At 54.7% G+C, this 15,985-nt stretch overlaps 1 protein-coding gene across 1 annotated transcript in view; it reads left to right on the top strand.

Moving 5' to 3' along the window:
- PRKCA (protein kinase C alpha) overlaps nt 1–15,985 on the top strand; it is a 364,678-nt gene that overhangs the window by 334,746 nt on the left and 13,947 nt on the right. Inside the window, exons 14-16 of the mRNA XM_059996552.1 lie at nt 6,230–6,310; nt 11,034–11,141; nt 12,241–12,381. Coding sequence (XP_059852535.1) covers nt 6,230–6,310; nt 11,034–11,141; nt 12,241–12,381 — 330 coding nt within the window. The remainder of the gene's footprint in view (nt 1–6,229; nt 6,311–11,033; nt 11,142–12,240; nt 12,382–15,985) is intronic.

The following is a 15,985-nucleotide window of genomic DNA, read 5'->3' as shown; positions in this document are numbered from 1 at the left end:
CCCTTGCAGGGTGCCCGGCCCCAAGAGATGCACGATTAGCCCAAACAGTGGCAGTGAGGGAAGGGGTGGGGGAGGGTGTGTTAATACCACAGAGAAGAGAAACCGGAAGTTTTGCTGCTCTGATCAAAATTAATTCAGTTGCATGAGAGGGGGATTTTTTAATCTGTTTTATTCACTTCTGTGCCTCGTGCCTGGAACAGCATCCGGCGCATGGACAGATGATATTTGCTGAGAGAATGAACAGAAGGTTCATCGTTGACAGAATTCCCAGGTGCTGACGATCATTTCAGAGCATTTAATACATGTGATTAAACCAGCCTCTCATTCAACATGTTTCCTTCGTCTTCCTGTGGGCCTGGGTTAGCTCATTGCCTTGAGTCCCTTTCGCCTGCCTGCCGTGCCCGGGGCCTTCCTGCTCCTGCCGTGAGACCCTGTGGAGTTACGCACATTCAACTCACCTGCAATAAACACACGTTTCTATACATACCACGTACTTGCCAGTATGTGGGGTGCTGGGGTTCCAGTGTCACAGATGAGGAAACGGAAGCACAGAGAGGCTAAGCGCCTTGCCCAAGGTCACACAGCTCCCGCGTGGCCGAACTGGGCTCCGGCAGTCAGGTTCGGCGCTTTCTTGCCGCACTCTGCTTCCTGCAGTGCTCTGAGCTGGTAGGCGCTGCCCCAAAGTGGTTTGACTGGGAGCACCTTGGCTGAGCGTTGGGGATGCCTCGTCCATACCCCGCCCCCGATGTGCTTCCTGTGCACCACGCTCTGGTCCAGGCCTGGCGCTGCAGGAGGTGGACGCAGCTGGGAGACCTTGCCGCCCACCCGGCGACCTTCCAGCAAGCCTCTTGGCTTCCTTCTCAGAACCCTGAGGATGCCCTTCCAAACCGTCTCGAAGGCCCGTGCAGCCTTAGCAGTCCAGCAGTCTGACGAGCACTTTGCACTCGAGGTCGGTGGTGTCCGCGGAGCAGGCTTGCACCAGATCCGCTGCCTTCTCCAGCCTGACCTTAGGGAGAGTCTGCTGTGCGGGGCGCTCGGGAGGGTGGCCCGGCCCCTGCGGGGAGAGCCTGGGGTCGAGTGGGGGCAGATAAGCAGCCTCAGTGTAACTGACGTGGCAGAGGTGTCGGGATCTGCGTGGCCCTGGGCTGTGGGTCCTGGAGCAGGGAGCTGGGGAGACGCTGAGTGAGCTCAGGGCCCTGTAGCTGTCAGAACGGAACACCCAGAAAACCCCCAGGCACGTCATCTTCCTTTCCAAATGGTACTGTTTCAACAAGTCAGCATTTCCACCAGCTCCGTGAAGAAGGCCTCCAGTGTCCCATGTTCTAGCCTGGGCGATTTATGATGTTTTTCGAAACGACCATAAGTTTCCCATTAAAATATTTTTATCGTTGATAAAAGGAGGAAGTAATAGGCTTTGTTTCCCTGAGACAGTCAGAGGACTTGAGCGCGTTTTATGAGTAGAGGCCAGCGTTCCTTTGTGCTGCAGCCTGGCAAGGGCGGCCGACAGGCGGGCCGTTTACTCTAGCGTGGGCACGGGGGCTCGGCCAGGACACACGCTGGGACGGTGAGGAGCAGAGTCCAGGAAAGCTTGGCCAAGGGCGGGAGCGCGAGTCCCCGGAGCCCTTGAAGACGAGGCTTCGGGGCCACCTGCTGACTCAAGTGGGCGTCGTAGCTATTTAGACCCTGTTAAGCATTTGAACCCTTCTTCGGCAAGAGTCACCCTACCTGGGCCAGTTCCCGCCCTAGCGTCTAGGGAGCCACGCTGACGCAAGAGTGATGAACCTTCAGTTGAGAAAAGTGGTCCAGATCGTGGAGGCCAAGGCCAGACGTCCAGGGCTCGAATGCCAGCTTTGCCACCTCTGGCTGTGGAGCCTTGGGCAGGCTGCTTAACCTCCCTGTACTTCATTTCCTCATGTCTGAAATCGGACGCTCCTACCGCCAGGGTGTCGCGAGGGCTCCAGGAGCTAAGAAAGAGAAAGACCCCGGGCCCTGGTGGAAGCCCGGGTGGTGACGTGGGCTCCAGTCATTGTGCTGCAGTCAGTAGCACCTGAAGCCTCACCACGCTGCCCCCCGAGTCCTCCAGGGAAGCGTCTGAAGCCCCGCCCGCTTCAGGAGGTCTTGGGGTGTGTAGCCCTGCAGAGGGGGGAGGGGTGGGGGGCCCTGGAGCCACGTCCTTCCAGCTGCTGTGGGCCTTTGGCTTCATAAGAGGCGAGAAGCCGCCCCCCACCCTCTGCCCAGGTCCTGTTCCCAGGCTGGAAGGAGACCACTCACACCCCGCTGTACCAGACAGGCAGCCACTTGTAGCGTCCTGACAGCCCTCAGGCACCTGGCTCAGGGAATCATAACCATGAAGATCGCGGTAACAAGTAGCAGTGAACCTGGATGACAGAGGCCCGGGTTCTGCCTCTGGCTTCCCTGTGCCGCAGGGAAGGCTGCCGCCAGCCCCTCCCGCCTCTCCTTTTGTGAGTTTCTCTGCGGTGGGAACCATGTCACCGGGGCAGCCCCTCGCCGGGGGGCTGCAGGGGGACAGGCATCGCCCGGGCTTGGCTGCCAGCTTCCAAGTGCCAGAGACACCTGCTCCCGTGTCCGTTGGGGACAGACCCAAGACAGCCTCCCGTCCGTTCTGTGGCCCCTGAGCTGCGTCCGCGGCCCAAAGCTGGCCCCCTAGGCTAACAGGAGCCGATAGAACTCAGTCTAGACCAGCCCTGAGCAGTAGAAGTAAATGCAAGCCCCAACTACATGTAAGCAGCCACGTTTTCTTAAAAACTTAGAAAAGAAACGGGTGAAATTAATATCTGATTTAACCCGGTATATCCAAAATGAAAAATTAGCCATGAGATATTCTGCATTTGGGGCACTAAGTCCTCCGAATCGGATGTGTATTTTACACCCAAAGCATTTCATGCCCGTTTGCGCTGGCCGCGCGTCAGAGGCTCGTAGCCGCGCGTGGCTCAGTGGCTCCCGCGTGGGACAGTGCAGGCCTACACAGCTCACAGGGGACAGTGTCACCAGCCCCCTAAATCCTGTGCTTCTAAGTGTTCAGATCTTCAGTGGGGCGCTCTCCTCAACACGGCTTCCCCTCTGCGGTGAGGTTTGGGGTAATTTGGAGTGTTTGTTACTAGCAGCCGATCGTCGAGGGGAGTACGCTTCGTGCTGAATGCGCGTTTGCAGCGGTGGGCTTGCCCCCATCTCTCGTAGCTGAGATCTTTGAACCGTCTCATTTCATCCAGGGCGTGAGCCAGGGGTGACAGACTGTGAACGTCTCCAGGAGAAGATGCTCCAGCTAAGTCCTAACCGCCGTCCTCTTATTAACCGTTAAAGGCAAAACCTTGTAAGCTCAGTGCAGGGTGAGCTGGCCGGCTCCAGGGGCTGAGCAGTGCCGTCGCCCAGAAACAAGCCATTGGCGCTCCGCCTCCTGCTGTCCTAAGCCTTGGAGGAAGTGCCAGGTGTCATCAGCACAAGTCAGAAGAGCTTAACGGACCCTGAGAAGCAAGTTGGACCAAAGCTGACAGAGTCAAAACAAACGAAGGAACAAAAGCTTCCCTTGGGCCTGGCCGTCCGGGTGTGTGAGTCATGCTGACCAGGATCGGGGCTTCCACACCCCTGACTGCTGCCACTTCTCCAAGCGGGTGGCATCTTCCAGCACCCGAGCAGAGGGGCCTGGCTGGTGAGACTGCTCACGTATGTGTAGAAACAGAGCCTGGAATAAAGCGTGGTCCCCCTCATCCAGCCCCCACTGCTCTCCAGCCTCGTAATTCGCACAGCAGTGTGAGGCCTCATCTCAGCCTGTGTTCAGAACAAGCGGAAACTAAGATAGGTGAACAGCAGAGTTTTACTGTAGAGCACAGAGACCTATATGCAGTATCCTGTAACAAGCTATAACGGAAAAGAATTTTTTAAAAAGAATATAGATACATACATGTATATATGTATAACCGAATCACTTTGCTGTACACCTGAAACCAACATGATACTGTAAATCAACTCTACTCCAATATAAAAAGTTAAAAAAAAAACACTAAAACACTGATTAATGAGAACAGACTGCAGGGCCTGGTTTTAATACAGTTACAAGAACAAATTTTACTCAAGTGCTTTTGAAATATAGTTACGACAACTGAAGTGATGATTTCAAATCTCATTGAACTAATTCTCAAAGCCCTTTGATTCATAATTTATTAATCCCAGTGCGAGTGATTCCGTGTATTTGAAAGCCATAAAGTGCAGTTTTATAATTTTTTTTTTTTTTGGCTGTGTTGGGTCTTCGTTTCTCTGCGAGACCTTTCTCTAGTTGCAGCGAGTGGGGACCACTCTTCATCGCGGTGCGCGGGCCTCTCATGGTTGCGGAGCGCAGGCTCAGCGGCCATGGCTCACGGACCCAGTTGTTCCGCGGCATGTGGGATCTTCCCGGACCGGGGCACGAACCCGTGTCCCCTGTATTGGCAGGCAGATTCTCAGCCACTGCGCCACCAGGGAAGCCCCATAAACTGTAGTTTTAAAACATGCCTGTCAATTTTCAGAGCACCGCTTGTTACCTGATTGGCTTCGGGCGAGTTCCGTAAGCTTCTTGCATCTCGGTTCTGTCCCTAAAAACTGAGAAGAGGAATTTCTGGCTCACTGGGTTGCACACAGGGTGTGCAGAGTTATCTGAACACAGTAGGTGCTTGGTGGGTGTGTCTTTCCTCTCCCAAAGAGGATTTCTGTTGTTCTTCTACTTGTTCCAGTCAGGCTTTGAGGCAGTCATTTCCCGTCTGGGGACCGGTGTGGCCGCCACCATTTCATGTCATTAGGGAATAAGTTAGAGGCCCATTCTCGTAGGGTATTTTGTGCTTTTTATGTTTTCAGGAAGGAACAAAGGTAGTCTTCAAAAGGAATTAAGGCCTCTTCGTAGGTTCCCTTGGTTATCATTTTCTTGTCAAGGAAACGAGCCATAAAGCTGCCAGGTGGAAGCACGCGCCCCTTGGTCCCGCCCACACCGGGGTGCGTCAGAGGAGTGTGCATTGCTCGTGCCACGGGGAGAAATACTCGGAACACGTTAAAGGAATGAGAGTGGGCAGACACACAGGAGGTTAGCTGATGTCCCAGGACGTTTAATGAGACATAGGGGCCGTTTGGAAGATACCCTAGAACACCCCAAAGTCCAGTTTTTCTGCAGAATGGCAGGTGACTGTGCTGAGCACCTGTTCGTTACATCCTCGCCCCGAATTCCGGGGCAGATCCTCGGATCTGGAAAGTGGGTGCCTTTGGCACACGGCCCACCTGGGACGCAGCCGCTGCGTTGTGATAAGTCTCGCCTCTTGGAAATCTGAGTCAGTATCACCCCCTTCCACGGGGGGCGGTGGGGGGAAGGTGCGGAGCCCCCGTAGCACGTCTGAGAGTCTCAGAGGGGCAAGGTCCCGGGGCCCATCCCCAGCTGCAGACAGCTCGTTTCATCGATTCCTCCCCCGACCCTGATTTTACTGACGTGTCTAAACCAAATCTAAGATATCATGTCATTTCACCCCTAAATACTTCATCTCTCACGCACGTCACCCCTGCATACACCCCCCTCTAACTGAAAAGGACCCTTCGTAACTAATCATCGGACCATTTATCCCACATGACGATATTAGCAACGATTCCCACAGCGTCATCTAATTCAAGACCGTATTTTAATTTTCCAATTTCTTTCTACGTTGGGGTGGTTTGAATCAAGATTCAGACAAGGTCCAAATCTTACACTTGATTACTGCGTTTTTTGTCTCTTTCAAAAACATTTCAAAACATCAGTCCTTCAGCAGATGCCCTTGGGTGGGTTGTGCAGCCCAAGGAAACCAGCATGTTTCCTTTAGTCTTTCGTCCTCCTCACATCATCTTTCAGCAAAATTCTGTGACATAGTTTGATTGTCTTATTTATCAGACCTTTGCTCTGAATGACCTCGGGCTTTTTCCACAAATGAAATCCACCTCAGTGCCCAAATCATTTTCACCCAAGAAGATCAGTAAATCTACCTTCCAGCAGTGCCGTGGCATCTCCCGGTGGATTCAGAAGAGAAATTCCAGAATCATGGGGCGAGAGTTCTCTGTGTGTCTGATTCGAAGGGTCCCCTTCAAAACCCAGCGGCAAATGTTACCATCACCTCATTTGCATGAACGGAGTGTGTAAATGACTACACGCTTGACTTCCCTGTTCCAACACAGGCTTTCTGATTGGCCACTAAATGTAGTTGATGTGTTTGTTTTCACACAGATAATCGCTTATCAGCCGTATGGGAAATCCGTGGACTGGTGGGCCTACGGCGTCCTGTTATATGAAATGCTGGCCGGGCAGGTAATGTTTCCCTGTGTTTTCATGCTTGTGTGTCGCCACGTAACATGCATGAAGGCTCAGCTCTGTGGGCACCACGACAGCAGGACCTGGCCGTGTGGAATGGCCGGTGCTGGTCTGACTCCCCTGATCCTGGTGAAGGAGGGAGAAATTGTACAGAAATGCTCTTCTACTCCTAAAAACCCAAACTGAAAGCTACACTCTGGAGCGTGGACCATACAGCTTTTGCATCACCCGCCAAAGGTCCCTGCACCTTGAGGACAGTGGTGGCCTTTTGTTTTCGGTGTCTCAGCCCTTGGGTGGGATTGGCCTTCACCGCACGTTTCTCTGCAGAAATCACCCCGGCCGCTCCCGGGTGTAGAGCCGGTATTATTGTAAAGGAAGAAGTCAGTTAAACTGGAAGGAGTGTTTTAATAGCCTCTCCCGTCTGCCCTTCTCTCTCCTTGGGCAATTCATTGTAATTTTCACAAAAGCCCAGCGAGGCTGAACTTCCGGTTAAGAAAAGGCAGATTAGGTTTCCCTTGGCTGTGTGACGTGTCAGGTGACCAAGGGCATCGCTGCCTAATGGGGCACTTTCTAAGGTGGTGGCCTTAGTATCTGTGTTACTAGGGTAAGTCACACCCGCTGCTGTTGACAAACAGCTCCCACCCCCAAATCTCAGTGGATTAAGAATGGCAGCGGTGCATTTCCCACATTTCAGATCTCTGCCATTGTACCTACTAATGATTCTGTCGTGGGCAGCTTTTATTAACTCTCAGCCCTCAAGTGTGCCAGGGAGTGTGCCCCTCCCTGGCCAAGAGCCTTTGTAAGAGAGAATGCAAAGAAACACCCACGTCGAGTAGCAGAGCTGCCCCCAAAGAAATCTTTGTTCCTGGGGAGAAGTCACCCTTTCTGACATGTTACATCCATTGACTCATTTATTATTCATTCAGTGCGTACTTACTGAATGTGCGTGGGAATGGCTGTGAGCAACACAGACAGAGACCCTTCCCTTCAGTAAGGTTACAGTCCAGAGAAAGACAGTAGACAGGCAGATACGGAAATGATGTGCGGGCCCCTCCTCGGCATCCTTGGGAACTGGTTCCAGGACTCCCACGGGTAAACCAGAGTCCTTGGAGGCTCAAGTCCCTTGTATAAATGGTGTGGTAATTGCGTGTAACCCAGGCACATCCGCCCGTGCACTTTACATCATCTTGCTATTACTCAGTATACCTAACACAATATAAATGCTATGTACCTAGTTGTAATTGCAATATAAGTGTTATTTAAGTATCTGTTGGTATGTGGCAAATTCAAGTTTTGCTTTTTATTTATTTATTTTATATTTATTTTGGGCCACACCGCACAGCTTGTGGGATCTTAGTTCCCCGACCAGGGATCGATCCTGGGCCCTTGGCAGTGAAAGCGTGGAGTCCTAACCACTGGACCACCAGGGAATTCCCAAGTTTTGCTTTATAAACCGTTTTGGACTTTTATTTCATTTTTGATCTGCAGTTGGTGGACTGTAACAGTGATAAGCTAAGAAGAAAAGTAACAAAGCAGAAGGACGTAGAGTGTTGGGGGAGGGTTGAAGTTTTAGCTCGGAGCGCCAGGGAGGGCCTCACATAGAAGATAAAGTTAAGACCAGAAGGAAGTGAGAGGATGTCCACGTGCACATCCGGGGGGAAGAGCGTTCCAGACAGAGGGAACAGCCAGTGCAAAGGCCCTGGGGTGGGAGTGCACACCTTTACACTTAAGGAACGGAGAGGAAGCCGCCCATGTGGCTGGAGTGGAGTGAGCTAGAGACGGAGTAGGAGGCTGAGATCAGAGAGGAAGAGAGGGCACCAGGCCCCGGGCCGTGGAGACCATCGCGAGACCATTGGCTTTCCCTCTGGGCTGGGAGACCCCCGTGGTCTCTCCTTTCTCTCTTTCGTTGTGTCTTACATCATATAGATACTAAAGTTGTCTTTTAAGTATTAAAAGATGAGGTTCCACCTATATTTGGTCTTTATTTCTCAATGATGTTGAGACTTGATATTTAAAAAGTGGTTTGTGTATTAGTTATTTAGGTTTCTTCCATCAAGGAACCATTCTTCTTAAGGCTATATACTCCCGTGTGCAAACACAGAAAAGCCAGTTCCGTGGAACCATTGTCAGCGAGACGGCCGCTGGCAGAACACAGATCGCCTGCACCTTAAGTTAATTTCCCCTCCTTGGCATTTTGACAGTAAAATTTGACTGAATTGTTTGCCCCCGTGGGAGCTATCTGTTCGCAAAGGCGCAGAAAGCTGAGTTCCCCTCGAGACCCCACTCAAACGTTCTGACTCTGGAGTCCAGGAAACAAGCCCTGCTTTCATTCAGAGTCACATGGAAATGGCGACACTCCTTAAATACGGCATTTGAAAAGCATCCCACGTTGGGATGCAGTGTCGTCGGGCCCAGCTGCGGGTCCTCTAACTCTCCACCACGCCTGCCACAAACGGGGTTTTCATTTCCGAACCCCCTTCTTAAGTCCTGATGACTCCTCAGGGCAAATTTAAACATGTTCCTGGGCCGTGACTCAGCCCAGAAAGGATAGTGAAGGCTCTGCTCAGATCACGCCCACAAGCTACAGGGAATGGATGTCCTTATTGAAAAGGGAGATTAATTATCAACTTGTTGATGGGGTTGAGGGCTCAGTGTATCCTCTGTAATCACAGAGGGCTGAAGTTGAGCAGGAAGAGAAGACAGTTTATCTCAGTTTTCTTCTCGTTTGCTTTATTTGCTGTCCGCAGGCAGGGGGACAGTGGAGTGTGAAACACCCTGAGTCTTCCTGCAGCTCCTGGATCGCTTGACAAATAAGATTACGTTCGAGCATAATCGTATTTACCCGGCCCTGTAACGAGCATCTTGCTGCTCAGAGCGTCTGGGCGTTCGTCACAAAGCACCCAGCCCTCTCCTCTTATGTGCCTTCCCGCCAGGGTCACTTATGCTTGGTCTCCATTCCTGGTGACTCGGTAACGAGTCCTGTATCCCAGAACTTCAGCCAGAATTGTCCCTGGGTACTCCCCCCCCACCCCGCATCAGTGATCTGTACATGACCATGGCAGGGCCCCCGTGACCACTGACTAGTCAGTGATTCCGGAACCATTCTGGGAAGCGTGAACCTCACCGCTCACTTGCCTATTTAAAATCCCCAAATTACACATCACCAAGGAGAGCACCCCCCGTTCAGACATTTTTTTACACCAAGCCAGGCCTTTAGTTAGCAGGTAGCTTAGCTTGAAACAGTGAGTCCAGATGTGTAGAAATCTAAAACTGTAACACAGGGATGGGGGAAAGAGGGAAGGGGAGCCATCCAGAATGGTCCTGTATGCGAGGACTGCACTGCGCGCCACCCCTGGGTCCCCAGGCTCCGTCGCTGGGGGGGAAGGTGCATGTGACTGTAACGCTCCACCGCTGACCGGCCTCAGCACCCGGGCCTGAGCGCAAGCAGTGACCTGGGAGGGTGCTCCCGGGGCGACCTGGAGAGACTGAACGGGAACCATCGGAATGTTCACATCATCCCACACCTGGGAGTTATTCTTAGGAAGTCAGGGAGGAAACAGTGATGTGCACAGAGATGTTGGTAGAAGTGTCAGTTATTAGAAGACAACGCTGGAAGCAGGTATATATGTGCCCTGGACACACGAGTCCGTCTCCGACGATGTGTCACCTCACGGCGTTAGCCTGACTGGGAGCACGGGTAGCTACAGAGAAACTGTGGGGGGGCAACAGCCAGTGAAAAACAAGGAACTCCACACTATACGTCGTGATTCGAAAATAACTGCCTGTTTTGCAGGCGTCACGGAACAGGTGCTCAGGAGAAGTAGGTTGATGCTGTCAGGCAGAGAAGCGGTGGGATGGGCAGGGGGACCGGCCTCCGCGCTGGCCCTTGGCCAGTACCAGCATCGGCACCCCGCACCCTTCATTGGGCACTCACTGGGCACGAGACAAAATCTCAGACACTTTAGACTCACCAGGGAGCCCTGTTTTACAAATTGGAAAACTGCGAACGCAAGAGGTGGGTCACTGGCCCATGGACACCCAGCCAGGAGGCGGCAGGGCCCGCGTTCTGACCCAGAGCCACCTGGCTTTAAAGCCGTGAGCTGCCCCCGTGCTGCCGTGCCCCCCACTGTCCAGGTGGGGATTGCAAACGCGGTAGAAGAGGACAGAGAGGTGCCCAGGGGATGGCAAGCCCCCGTCACCGCCACCGTGCCGGCGGCAGGCCCCCGACAGAGCAGAGGGCCCGAGTGTGGATTCCTGGGCCTGGGGAGAGCCCTCTATGCCCGTGTTCTGCGTCCCCTTCACCCCAGGTTCAGAAGCCAAAGGCATCCGCCTTCTCCACCCTCGCGCACCTTCTGAACGCAAGGCCATCTGTAACCTCACTTGATCGTAGTGAGATTGTTTAACACGTAATTACAAGATTAATGGGTTAATTGTAACTTACTTACAAATCCTTAAAAACATTACTCAAAAACACCTTCCCTGAAGAGTGTTTGGGGTTGCCCAGAGCGAGGCAAGGGGCAGAGGAGAAAATGAAAAACACACCCGACCGCCAACCTAATGAAAGACAGCCCGCGAGGTCATCTAGCTAAGCCTGCAGCCTGCCGCGTGCATGTGGGAGAGGCCCGCTCTGTTTCCCGGTGCTGGGTTGGGTGTGCGGGCGCCGTGGCAAGGTGTGGAATCGCTCAGCCTAGGCGCCCCCTCCCCCTCTCTTCCGGCGCAGCCTCCGTTTGATGGCGAGGATGAAGACGAGCTGTTTCAGTCCATCATGGAGCACAACGTCTCGTACCCGAAGTCCTTGTCCAGGGAGGCCGTCTCCATCTGCAAAGGGGTAGGTAGGCTTGGGTTCCTTTGGTGGCCGTGGACAAGAGGGTCCACTGGGGAGATGCCATGCAGACGGTTCTAAGAGGCACTGTGGGGGGACCACATGCCCACGCCACTGGGTTTGCAGTTAACTCGTCACGCTTTTTTTTTTTTTTTTTTTTTTTTTTTTTTTGCGGTACGCGGGCCTCTCACTGCTGTGGCCTCTTCCGTTGCGGAGCACAGGCTCCGGACGCGCAGGCTCAGCGGCTATGGCTCACGGGCCCAGCCGCTCCGCGGCATGTGGGATCCTCCCGGACCGGGGCACGAACCCGCATCCCCTGCATCGGCAGGCGGACTCTCAAGCACTGCGCCACCAGGGAAGCCCCAACTCGTCACCCTTCTTGTGACAGCATTGTTTTTTCCGAACCATGAGTCTCCGAGGGCATCTTGGTCCGGGCAGTAAATAGGCATGTGCTGCTTGTTCTGTAGCCTCCTGTGTGACGCTGGCCTGTGATGCTTCCGGCACACGCGGTGTTTAGCAGTTGCCCTTTTACGTATGTGTTCTCAATGCACGTAGAGAATGGCAGCTCCTGAAACAGTATATAGAGACGGCTACCTAAATTCTTCTTGTGTTTGCTGTGGGTCCAGATTGCTTCCCCGTTTCCTTATCACAGAAATCACTGTAGAAAGGCCCACTCGTGTCCCCATTGTGTGAGTCGGCGTCACTCAGAGCATCCTAAGACGTGGTCCAGGCATCCCTGCCGTCAGGGCTGGGGGCAGCGCAGCAATAGAGCGGGCGCTGGACCTGGCATTCCCTTTTCCCCTGGTTTTTGAGGGGGTCTTTCTGTTTCTCTTTCTTTTTTTTTCAGCTTTATTGAGGTGTAATTGACAAATAAAATGGTAATATATTTAAAGCACACACTGTGATGGTTTGATGTATGTGTACAGTGTGAAAGGACTCCCACAGTTGAGTTAATACATCCGTCACCTCACATCACCTTTGTTTTTCTGGTGAGACCGCTTCTGTCCTGCGGTCAACGGACTCAGTTGTACTATCCAGGACTGTCAACTGCAGTCACCAGGTTACCATGCTCCACGTGAGAGCTCTCTCTCCTCCCACTTTCTAGCTGATGACCAAACACCCCGGCAAGCGGCTGGGCTGCGGGCCCGAGGGAGAGCGGGACGTGCGGGAACACACCTTCTTCCGGAGGATCGACTGGGAGAAGCTGGAGAACAGGGAGGTCCAGCCGCCCTTCAAGCCCAAAGTGGTGAGTTGGGGCCGCGGCCGTTTCCCGAGCCCTGTTTCCCCCGATCCCGGGGGCTTTGTCGGCAGAGAGGGGGCTGCTGACCGCCGGCCTCTGCAGGCCCCAGCCTGGCCCTTGCGCGCGAGGTCTGAGCTGACCTTGAGCGTCAGGGGAGCCTGTGGCACCTGTGCCCCAAAGAGGGCAGCAGAGTCCCCCGGATGACGCGAGGACCGGGGCAGGTCGGCTTCGGGGCCCGGGCCTCGTGCGCCCCACGTGGCTGTCGTCCTTGCCCTGAGTCCTCGGCAGGAGCCCTGTCCGCTGCAGCTCCCCTGGCTTGGCCTCGCCCGACGGGAGCCCTGCAGCATAACTGGGCCTCAGCTGGCCCCCGGCGGCCCGGGCGCGGTTCCCACGCTGGCCAGCCCTGCCGCGGGGGCTGTGTGCCCGCTGGCATCGCCGGCACTGCTGCCTTTGTTCAGACACGTCCTGTCTGACTTCTGGAGTCTCCCGTTTGTTTGGGGTTTGGGGTTTTTTTGCATTTATTTGGCAAACACTACACCCCAGGCCCTCCCTGCTCTCAGTGCTTTACAAATTCGTTCATTTAGCCCTCACAGCGACCCTGTGAGGTAGCTACAGTTGTCCCCAGTTTACAGTTGAGAACCCTGCGGCACAGAGAGGCTGAGTCACTTGCTGGAGGACACACAGTGGGTGGTGGAACCAGGGTGCAGGCTTCGGTGTTGTGGCCCACGATCCTTTCCCCACTGCACAGTGGCTCGTCTTCACGTCTATGCCTCTGGAGATAAACCGAGGGTCTGTAAGACGTCTGCCCCCTCACTCACCCCACCTGCGGCCCTGCCGTGCCTCCCAGGCAGTCCCGCTTTGCCCCGCACCCCGTTTCTGAGGGCCGGGTGGATCCATGCCTTCCGGCTCCGCCCCGTCTCGGCCAGGATGGGGTGGGCTCCCGAGAGCACCGGGTAGCAGCTTTGCACCACAGTCGGCTTCAGAAGCACCCCCAGTGGTGACGCGGCCCGTGAGCTGGCTAAGGGGACCCTCCCGGGGCGCTAGGGCACCGGCTGGGCGGCTCAGGGCTTATTCTTAGAGCGGCAGCTTTCTCATCCGATGTGCTTATGTGGCCTCTCCTCCTGCTGGTGGCGAGCCCACGGATTTTATTTTTCCAAGATACTTTTAGCACAAACCGAAGAAAACCTAAAATGAATCGGGTCAGTTGACTTCCTCCTGAGTTGGCGTTTCAAGGAGGGGCCTTATGTCTCCTCTGCGCCGTCTTCTCTGCAGCCAGTTCTGGGCCCTGAGTCGGGAGGCTCTCCTAGGAGAGGATGCCGGCCCTCCAGGTTACAAAACCTGGTTTTAAGAGGGAGGAAGATGAAGACAGTGATAAATGGCGCTGCCGGCGTCTCAGAGGAATATTGTTGGGGATTTTCTATCTTCCCTTTCATATCTCTTTAGCCTTCTTAAGTTAAGTATGAAAGGTGTACAGTAGCAGCCTACACACAGCTTAGTTTCTGTACAGGAACAACGTAGAGACGCACGCTGACCCTGCTCTGCCTGTCGAGCAAAACGCAGCTACTTGTCAGTCACGTTGCAGAAGGAGGCTCCATGCAGCGAAGTCAACCGTGATTTATCCATCTTCCTTTTCTGCTTATTCCTGCCTCACTGGCAGAAGAAGTTGTGTCTTCTCATAGCTTCCCACCTATGGCAACGGTGGCCCTGAACTCAGATGAGGGGAAGCCAGAGGGTCCTTGGCTCCGACAGCCAAGAAGGCACCGTTCCCCGTGGGCCACAGAACTCATTGGACCGCATGGTCACAGCCCGTGGCAGGCAGTTGAGCCGGGAGCTGGGTCTGGGGCGGGGAGTGTATTTATTTATTCCTGGAACGCTGCTGCTGTCTGGTCATTGTTCAACCGAGTGCTGGTTAAATTTTTAAAAAAGAATAAACTGCGTCTGGCTGTGAAGAAACAGCCCCCGAACTCACAAACAGACGTGGAAATCATGGACCAAGGCCCTAAAACGGACGGATTCGTGCGAAGGGCCTGTCTGGTGAGAGCTCATCTGCTCGCGGTGAGACGGCCCAGGCAGAAACCCACGTTGTGCTGGGGAGTCTGGACACAGAAAAGGAAGCTGGGAGAAAATGCAGAAGGACGGGGGATGGGAGAGGCGGGAAGCGGAAACCACGGTGGGTGCGAGCGGCCACGGGAACAAGCAGCAGACTTTTTGTCCCAAAGCAGAAGAGCGTCAAGGGCATGGGGACAGGTTGGAGGGTTCTGGCCCCCAGAGAGTTCATCCCTACAGCAAGCCCCCTGCACGGCCGCAGAATGAGGCCCTTATCTCAGGAAGGGGCATCTCAGCGGTCTCCCGGGACACTGCGCTGGGGCGGCAAGACCACGTGCCAGGAGCAATAGTGGCCGTTCCCACCTGCAGGAAGCAGCGTACGGCACGCTGCCGTCGAGGCTGCCAGACACGTGGGGCTTGACACGGCAGCAGCAGAGGAGACCCAACGGCCTCTGAGTTACTCCGCGAGAGGGGTTCCCAGCTTTCTCGGGGGAAAGTGTAGTTCCCTCACCCAGAGCCAATTACAGAGTCAAAAGAGTTTCTAGATAAAACCCGGAGCCGCGTCCTCTCTGGCGGGCAGCGTTGTTGTTTAGAGAGAGATGCGGTGGCACCAGCCTGGCTTTCGCTGCTGAGAAACCCGTCAGGCAGGTGTTTCTGCCAGAGGCTCTTCCTCAGCGCGTGCAGTGAACCCGACGCTGAGAGCAGCTCTCCTCCTCTGAGCAGTGTTTGTAGCCCTGGCTGGCTACCGTCCGTGTCTGTCTGGGTGAAGTCTGCTCGATGCGTTTGTAGCAAGTGCTGGGGAATCAGTTTCCCTGAGACTTATCGTATTAAGGACCGTTGGCCCCTGGCTCCCGCGAAATCAAGGCCTTGGTTACTGTGAACACCAGCAGCAGGTGCCCGCGGTTGTCGGGAGATCAGGCTTGCCTGTAAGCTTGGGAGTCTCATGTTTGTTTTAGTTTTTACGTTCGTTTTGGACCCTCCAGTGAAAGTTTTTGCAGCGTCACTGACTTCCCTCAGCTGAGCTACCGTACCAGTGGGCAGCCAGCGCTTCCCTGGAGGGTCGGGGCTCCCACGGTGCCCTGGCTCTGCTCACCTTCTCGTCTCCCGGAAGCTGCAGCAACGTGCTGGCAGATGTGGGCTCCACCGTCCCGGTGCATGGCGCCACGCACTGGGTCCGCGAAGAGGCTCCAGCAGAACGTTCCATCCACGGCAACATTAAGGGTGGGTCTGCAGTGCAGTGGCAGCCTGGGTTCTGTTCAAGGCCGCACGTGAAGGAGGGCGGGGAGAGGGGTGACAGTGTCAGGCGGGTGGAACTGTGGCCTTCCCCCCGAGGGGGGCGAGTCTGGAGGCTCAGGGGTGCACCAGCTCCAAGAGGGAGTCGGGAGCCTGCCCTGCGGCCCCCCACGGTGGGAGAATCCGTGGCCCGTGTGCGACTGTGAAGGTGAAGATGATTTGCTAGGAAGCGGGCCCATCCTCGCGTGCTGGTTTCTTTGGAAAAACCGAAGCCAAAGGAAAAGCAGACGGCTGTGCTGTGATGCTCTCCTGGAGAGTGTTAGCAGCTCCG

Source organism: Delphinus delphis, chromosome 19, assembly GCF_949987515.2.
Source record: "Delphinus delphis chromosome 19, mDelDel1.2, whole genome shotgun sequence".
NCBI classification, from domain to species: Eukaryota; Metazoa; Chordata; class Mammalia; order Artiodactyla; family Delphinidae; genus Delphinus; species Delphinus delphis.
Note: the sequence above shows the minus strand (reverse complement) of the source record. Positions and strands in the feature narration are given on the sequence as shown.